The 8,660-nt window shown below is 34.7% G+C and overlaps 1 protein-coding gene across 1 annotated transcript; it reads right to left on the reverse strand.

The window, feature by feature from the left end:
* Positions 1 to 2,583: 2,583 nt before the first annotated feature.
* Positions 2,584 to 7,508, reverse strand: LOC101258058 (protein FATTY ACID EXPORT 1, chloroplastic). Its single transcript, XM_004236529.5, has 6 exons — positions 7,323 to 7,508; positions 5,457 to 5,694; positions 3,955 to 4,122; positions 3,167 to 3,213; positions 3,043 to 3,083; positions 2,584 to 2,965 (listed from the first exon to the last, which is right to left on the reverse strand). The coding sequence occupies exons 2-6, from the start codon at positions 5,539 to 5,541 to the stop codon at positions 2,872 to 2,874; spliced, it is 435 nt and encodes a 144-aa protein (XP_004236577.1). The 5' UTR covers positions 5,542 to 5,694; positions 7,323 to 7,508; the 3' UTR covers positions 2,584 to 2,871.
* Positions 7,509 to 8,660: the final 1,152 nt, after the last annotated feature.

The following is an 8,660-nucleotide window of genomic DNA, read 5'->3' on the forward strand; positions in this document are numbered from 1 at the left end:
TCAAAAGTTGAGAAGGAAAATAGTTGGTTGAAGTTAGTTAGTGCTCTTTGTAGGGCAAGCAATTGAGTTAGTTAAAGACTACTAATATACTAATTCTAAATTGACAAGTGTCTCATTACTATGTTACCTTTTTCTTGGACTTACATAAAGCTTAACATGCCGCCACGTGGATGTAACTGCACCTTGATGGAATTTTGACAATAATCCCATCCTAATAAAAAGAAAGCCAACAGCTTTGGTACAATAGTAAGAGCAAGAGCATAACGTGTGATGTGTAAGTTAGACGCATGTCACTTATGTTGCTTAGACTCTTCTACATGTCGATAAATGCGTATTTTGCTATCTAGTAGTGCATTTTTTAAGGATCCAAGATAAAAGACTAGGAGAATTCTGCCTTTATTTTGATTACCTTAGGCTAGAGGACTTGACGGATCACCTCAGAGGTTGAAAGAAGATTCTTGGAGACCACGACAACCCTTGCTGAAAGGGGTATGGGGGACTATGGTACCGCAACACGTTTGGCGTCTCCGAACAATTTTTGGTTAACTCCCAAATCAAACTCAAACTCAAAAACTCAATGATGGATAAAAATTAATAGTAATAAAGCAGTTATAACAGTGACAAGTGGACAAGATGGGGTTGTTCCAATGTTAAACACCCTTCACCTCCCAGGTTGTAGGTACGAGTCACCAAGAAAACAAATAGATAAGTAACAGGGTAGTACAATTGTGCCGATCAAGACTTGAAAACCTGGAAGAGAAAAGCAAAAGGTTATGGTAAAAGACCAAGATAGTTGTGTAAGGTTTTCCTTGGTGGTATAGCACTTGCATATGACTCTAAGAAAGGCAATTTGATGTATACTACAAGGTGGGGAATCGAACTCTCACCAATAAGGTGAATGTTCAGGTAACCGATCAACTTGCCAATTGAGCTACTAAAGTTTCCACGTATTACTCTTTCTCATTGATGAAATACACCTTACAAAGAAAGAAAGCTTCAAGGTTGTGTAACAACGCAGAAGAAAGATGCCCATCATCAATTAACTGACAGTTGGATAGTGCAACAGATATTGCACTAGTCCATACAGATCATTCTTTACATATTTGCATCAGAAATTTTAATCATCATATTTTCTTTATGATGGTGGCGTTCGAGTCAATTTATGCGCACCTCGACTATTCTAGCTGGTACCTTCGACCTTCCACCAGCCCAAGTGCCAGGCAACTCCATCTGCCAAAGCTCAGGTAGATAGGAATAAATCACCTGATTTTTCGCCACCACTAGGCTGAGCTTAAGACGTCATGGTTCACCTACTACCTCATTGACCACTAGGCCACACCCTTGCGTGCACAAATTTTAATCATTATTTCATCTAATGAAAGCATATTTAGGCAACAACATGGCTACAAATAATCAAAAAACTAAAGCAGTAAACCAACTTAACAGTGATGAGGAAAAGAAGTAAAGGCTCCAATTTGGTAGGCAGATATTTCAATTCCTCTCCCTTCCTTTGTCAATTATCAGTATGGTCAGATGTAGTTTAGGGATACTTATTGTTCAATGTATTTTCTTCATTGCATCAGGACAATGATTAAAATAAGTTGAGCACAAAAAGCTTCATACACTACTCTCTGGAATAGTCTAACCTGGTTCTACTTATAACCTCATTTGTTTACCTTACTAAAACCAACTTATAAACTTCATTGTTTAGAAAGGGCAGACAGATTAATGACGTTCTTCTAGTAGCTACAGAGCATCGATCTTCTATACGAGAAAGAGATGAGGCAATTTCTATGCAGGCTAGACATTGAGAAAGCATTCGACCATATCAATCTGCTGAGTCAAATGCATGGAGACAAATGGATAAATTGGATCCATTTCTATGTGTTTTCAGTTAGCTTCTGCATTTACTAATGGCAAACCTGAACGTCACTTCTCTTCTCAAAGGGGACTGAAGCAACAAATTAACTCATTATCCCTATGTTAATTATGAGGAAGTAAGGGATGAACACTCTGAAGAGTTTACAGAGCATCTTTTCCTACACTAGCATAGAACATCAGAGTTATGAACTATCTTTCAAGACATCTTTGTAATACACAGGGCAATGCTCAGAACTGTATAGGGAACTGCTTGCAAGTTGGTCATAAAGTAATCTCACAAGGAACAGAGAGAATTTGGACCAACGTCCCTACCAGCATTTTATGGATCTTATGGAAAGAGAGGAATCAAAGATGCTTTGAAGGGAGAGCTATACCTGGCCCTAGCTTGAAACGTAAATGGTTCTATCAACTTTCATAGTGTCAGCTCAAAAATGAGTATGAAGTTGATACACTGTTAGATTTCTTGCAATCTTTGCAGAAGTAGTTTGATACCTCTTGTACTTATCCAGCACTTATTCCTGATCTTCTATCAACAAAAAGACTTGCACACACTTGTCAGGAAAACAACTGTAATCATTAACCTCAAAGAACCCCAAGCACGACACCTCAAATACCCGAAAAATAACATAGTTGACGTTTCTCAGCAGCAAACGTTTAAAAGTTACAAAAATAATCCTGTTAAAACATCATTAAGAACAAGAATACCAGCTAAAACACCGCATATTATAGTACATATAATGAATAATACATAATTTACATGAAAAATATTAACTCCATCAGAAAGCTTCTAAGTTACAATCTTCTACAGTGCTAAGTATAACCCAAAATCAATAATATATATTCAAGATGAAGTACAATCAAAACTCCCTCATCATTTTCAATGTAAAACTGCACAAATTAATGGGTCTTCTCGCTGGCAAACCAACTGCGCACAGTGATTGAGAATTCCGAGTAGTTCTAGGAATTAAATCTGACCTTTCTAGATTCTCGTCAAGATGTCCCAGCAGCAGATACCTTCAGCTTCTTGGGTAATGGATTCCCCCCAGACAATACCACGTAAGAGTAGAAGCAAAACATTGCAGCACTGTCATTTCAGACAGCAGAATTCAGATAATGATACACATCACAATGAATTTTAAAGAAATAAAGACATTACGATACCTCATGGCAGCATAAAAGCCAGTGGGAAATACTTTCCTTGTCTGCAAAAGAACTACAATCATCAATTTGAAAATGCAAGCCACTAAATAATCTAATAGAAGACTTCCGCAATACAAGGAACTACCAGAGAGAAAGTCTGCATGTTTTTCCATAGAAGGACTGCAGCAAGCACTGCAGGGCCATAGCAGCGAAGTCATTAATAATTGGAGAGACGGTATATATCGAATATCAACTTGGCTGGACGTATTGATGTCAGCAACAACCAACTAAACAAAATATTTCCATTTGCTTCAACAAATATGGCAAGAAAGAGTGACAGATCATCTCGAAATTGTTTGGCTTGATGTAGGAAAATAGAAGGAAAAAAAAGAAAAGAACAGATCTTCAAATGGAAGATGGGAGAAACTTTCCTTCTTTCCCTTCTTTTTCCTTTTCAAAGCAAGGATTATTTCCGCATAAAAGATGTTTCCATGGACTTAGTATATTCATATTACCAGGTGGTTGAGGGCGGGAAGCTGTGAAGTCGAGAGCTAGAAGTATACATTATTAATTTATAGATGTCTGGTTCATTTCAAACAATTGCACAATCAATTTTTACTAAAGTTCCATTTCCCAAGTGTTTTTACACATCCGTTGTCTCATTCATAGAAAATATCTATCAACTGAATGAATACACACACAGTTCATCTTTCCTATCCCTGACTTACCATATTGACAAAATACTATTGTTCAACAAAAAGAAAGAGTTACTGCTCAAAGAAAAGAATGCGGAAACAAGGCTGGCAAAAAATGCTAACACTAAGATCAGATAAAAAAAGATCACACTCAAAGAAATCGTTCCCTTTTCATCAGCAAACTAAAGGAAGTCCAGCTGCACAGATAGCAATTAACTTACAGGAAACCAGCAAATACCTGCTTGACCCAGTATGAATGGCAAGCTAGATTTTCCTTGTCTCCAGACCCTCAAGCTAATGGTGCTGAAGGCCAGTAAAGCACCTCCAAAAAGAACACCATTACTTAAAGTCGCAGGGTTTCTTGAGAAAATAAAACCAACAATGCCCCCAGTGAAAACAAGACTACCTGTGATGAGTATCATTAAAGTACTTACTAATCATAAAAATTAAGTAGCTGCAAGAATTATAAACAACATTGTGATAAGAAAGTATAGGTAAGACAGAAACATAATAGAAATATTTTCTGTCATTTTGATCTCCTTATTTATGTTACTCGACATCTTTCTGATAAATTAATGTTTCCACTTGATTTATGTGTTAGTTTGATTTATTATCACAAAAGCAGTGGATATAATAGAAAGAGGGATAGAGAGAAGAAATATGCTAGATTGCTGAAGGCATTATTCGTTCTTGAAAGAAGCACGGGAAGATTCAAAGCTAGTAACAGAGAGTTATAGCTCAAGCGAACACTCTTACATAGGCACCAGAATGATTAAAATATTCCCTGAAACTACTGATTAAGATTCTGAGAATCATTGGTTCCTGCGTAAAGTTCAGAACTTTATATAGCTAAAAGAAATGCAAGGGACTAATACCTTGATGTTGTTAACAAGGGAATGATTCTACCTTTTTGCCCTACCTATATCTACTGCATCACCAAACATCTATAGGATGCACAAGCTCCAAATTAATGAAGCAAATCTATTGGATCCAGTGACACATCGGGGATTCCACTAGGATAGGTCATTCAATAGAGCTCGTGTTTACAGTTACAGAAATGTGTTAGAGATATATACTGGTGTTCACAACATAATTAACAGATAACGAAACAAATATGTATGCTTATGTGTTAGGTTGCGACCCTTCCCCTGACCCAGCTAATGCAGGATGTTTTGTGCACAGGGCTGCCTCTTTTATAAGAAGTATACATAGCAAAAGAAGGAGCTGTAAAGAATGTTGCTCTCGACAATTATCCTAAGAACTGCAGAAGCAAAAGAAAAACAACAAGATTGTTGCACTTTTATGTAGTTTCCCCTCAAGAGCCCTTCCATTCCTCTCGATTTGGACTCCTAATGTAATAGTTGAAGGAATGACCTAAAGTAAATCCTAAGAATGATTGGAAACATAATCTTCCTTTGTCTTTACTTTAATTGGTAACCATAAAGTATAAAGAGGAGTTAAAAAAGGAATGCAAAACAAACAAAATAGACAAAAACAAATCTTTTCAGTGAATCATTAAAATTCTAGAATAGAACTTATGTTTGGATAAGGCGTCAATCTAAAAAAAGGTTATTGGTATACAAGGTGGAAAATACTGTTTCTAGTTTACGCCTTATAAGTTTTAAGCATTATTCTGAAAAGTGCAACAACTGAGAATAAACTTGACAGAGAAAAGAAGAGCTGGTGATATCAGGCACTAAACGAGCACTAGTTTCTCTATCTTTTTGAGGCAATACTCACCAAAGGGAATACCAAAACAGAAATCATGGATTTTGGCTGTCCTTTTTGAAGGACTGATGGAGTTTTCTTGCACTGACCCTTTCATTTCTTTTCCTGGAACAAGTTCGTCCGACTTTAAATTTGAATTTGATGAGCTTCCATTATGTGATTGTGATGCATCTTTAGTACAACCTAAAGTGGTCCTGTTATCTAAATTGGATAAATCCGTTCCACGAGCATCATTTCTCACAACTACTACCTGAACTCCATGACAGATGAAGATGTGTAAGTGCATGTACATTCCACAGAGTGCTGCTCACTCCACAAACCCAAATTTCAGCAAAATAATAGAAAGTCCAATACAAGTAGTATTAGAAAACTAAAATCATTATCATTTTGGAAGTCAAATGCCAGATGTCAACCAACAAATCACCAAATTACTTCAAAGAAACAAAAGAAAGGAAACAAATAAGGACGACAAATTAAAGATTTTATGCAGATAAATGGTTCCATCTTTAGTCTGATTTGATATGATTTGTGAGCAAAAACATCTTCTATTACTAGTAGCCGGCTAGTCGCAAGAAATTGATAGAGAAACATCAACTTGGAGTTTAAAATGTGAATAGTTAACAAATTTGATTTCTTGCAAATCATAGATGATGTATACAATTCTGAGGTACACGTAAGTTGTTCCAAACACTACCTACTATATGTTAGGTTGAGAAAATGGAGTGGATACAGGGGATTCGCACAACTAAACTCACCTAAATTATAACTGACCCAACTAATTGGAATGAAGGTATAGCTGATTGACATGACTCTTACATTAAACTCGAGCTTAATATTGCAACAACGTATGCAATATTAAATTCAAGCCAAACAATCAAAACAAAATAGGAGGGATAATTGGAAATAGACAAGTATGTGCAAATATTTTGCCTTATAACTACACAGGATAACCTGAAAAATAAGTATTTTTTATTAATTTTTCAATGTCAAAATGTGGTTGGCAAAGAATTATTATTGGACTCTAGAACTAAAACCCATTGAAAAACCACACTCAACCTTCATCAAAAATCATGAAAAGTACACATCTTTACCAAAAAGATCAAATTTTGATCAAATTAACATAATTCCACATCAAGAATCCATCAAGTTCCTTCCTTTTTCTTCTGGGATTTATTAAAATCCTTTCCTTTTATCTCTAAACAAACAAAAATAACCACACTCAACCTTCATTGCAAACCATTGAAAGACCACATATTTTTTTTTTAAAAATAATCAAACTTTTAACCAAATTAACAGCACCCCACATCAAAAGTTCATCAAATTCCTTCCTTTTTTCTTGAATATCTTCATATTATTTCCTTTTATCTCCAAACAAACAAGAATATTACACTTAACCTTCATTGGAAACCATGAAATGACCACATTTTTACAAAAAAAAATAATCAAACTTTTAACCAAATTAACATAACCCCACATAAATAATTCATCAAATTCCTTCCTTCTTTTTCTGGGATTTCATCTGATTCTTTCTTTTTATCTCCAAACAAACAAGTATAACCACACTGAACCTTCATTACAAACCATGAAAGGACCACATTTTGACCAAAAAGATCAAACTTTTAACCAAATTAACATGACCCCACATCAAATATTCATCAAATTCCTTCCATTTTTTTTTCTGGAATTTCTTCAAATTCTTGCCTTCTATCTCCAAACAAACAAAAACAAAAGCAAACACCAAATAAAGAACACTCATTTCTCAATTACAAAAGAAACATGAACGAGAAATTCAAGACAAGATAACAAGTTAAAGCACAATTTGGGGAAACAAGAGAAATAAAAAATAAGCAAATAAAATACAAAAAAATAAATAGGCACCTTCCGTGGAAGAGTAGAACAAGGATGGAGATGAGTGTGGAATAGAAATCTCCTATTGATGGAAGAGAAGCATGAATCGTTGATGACATTCTTGATTCACTTCGATTTATTTTGTTTTAAACTTTTGGAGAAAATATTGGAATATTCAAAGTTGCGTTTTTATGAATTTGAGAAAGTGAGGAAAGTGGTTCTATATAAGTAACACTTTTGGTCCATTAATAGATAGACTGGTGTTTTTTTTAAAGGCAAAATGATTTGGTAAATCTCGCTAGTTGGTTTTGTTTGTCAAATTAAATTTTTTTACTTATTATTTTGTCAATTAAATACTTAAAATCATTAAAATATGTTATTTTAAATTCATGTGACAGCGGATTAAAGTTTATGTGATGTTAATTTGCGAAATAGGATGAAATGTATGATTATACGTGTTTAAAAATAAGTAAATATAATAATTTAACTAAAAGAGAATATTAAATTTTTTAAAAAAATTGTATAATGGAGATAAGAAAAGATTCCCTTCTTGGCTTCTTCCCCATTCCATTACTGATACTCTTCTTCTTCATAAGTTACTACTGCCGCCATTATTGTTGCCCCCTCACCCACCTACTCTATGCCCCACTTCATTTATCTTGCTCTATTCTTTTTCTATGATATTTATTTTTTATTTTTCTCTTCTAATACAAAAAATTTTCATAGAGAAAAGGAAAGAAGAAATAAATAAGAGAAAACAAGATTGAAATGACAAATAGATGAAAAGATTTAGAAGAGAGAAAAAAATGAAATTCCAAAATAATTAAAATTTTCTCCACTTTCAATTTGATGGATCTTTCGTCCAAACAACTCGTCGACATTGATTTCTTTGCAATGACTACCTCAACGGTGGCTATCTATGAATGAAGGGGTCGGAGAGACAATTTTTCCGTGAATCAATTTCAAAAGGTTGATTTTGAAGATAGAATATGAGACTTTTTTAAAAAAAAAATTATTTGTAATGATAAATTATGATATGACATTTTTTGTCTATGTTACAATTTCTATCTGATGTGAATAAAGATGTGTCTTCCACATCTGCTGTAACGACCTGTTTAGTCGTTTTGAGCATCAGATTTTATTCTGGAAAAACAGGCTGAGGCGACGGACCCAACGACGGACCGTCAGGGGCACGACGGACCGTCGCAGCTTGCGTAATCCCAGTTGGAGTCGGATTTCTGGTTAAGTTTTAAAGGGGCGTTTTGGACTATTCCTACTATAATTATATATTTCGTGGATTTATATTAATAACTCAAATTCTTGGGGTTAAAAGAGGTAACCTTAAGTTAATTAGTGGGGTATTATTGC

Source organism: Solanum lycopersicum, chromosome 4 (genome assembly GCF_036512215.1).
Source record: "Solanum lycopersicum chromosome 4, SLM_r2.1".
NCBI classification, from domain to species: domain Eukaryota; kingdom Viridiplantae; phylum Streptophyta; class Magnoliopsida; order Solanales; family Solanaceae; genus Solanum; species Solanum lycopersicum.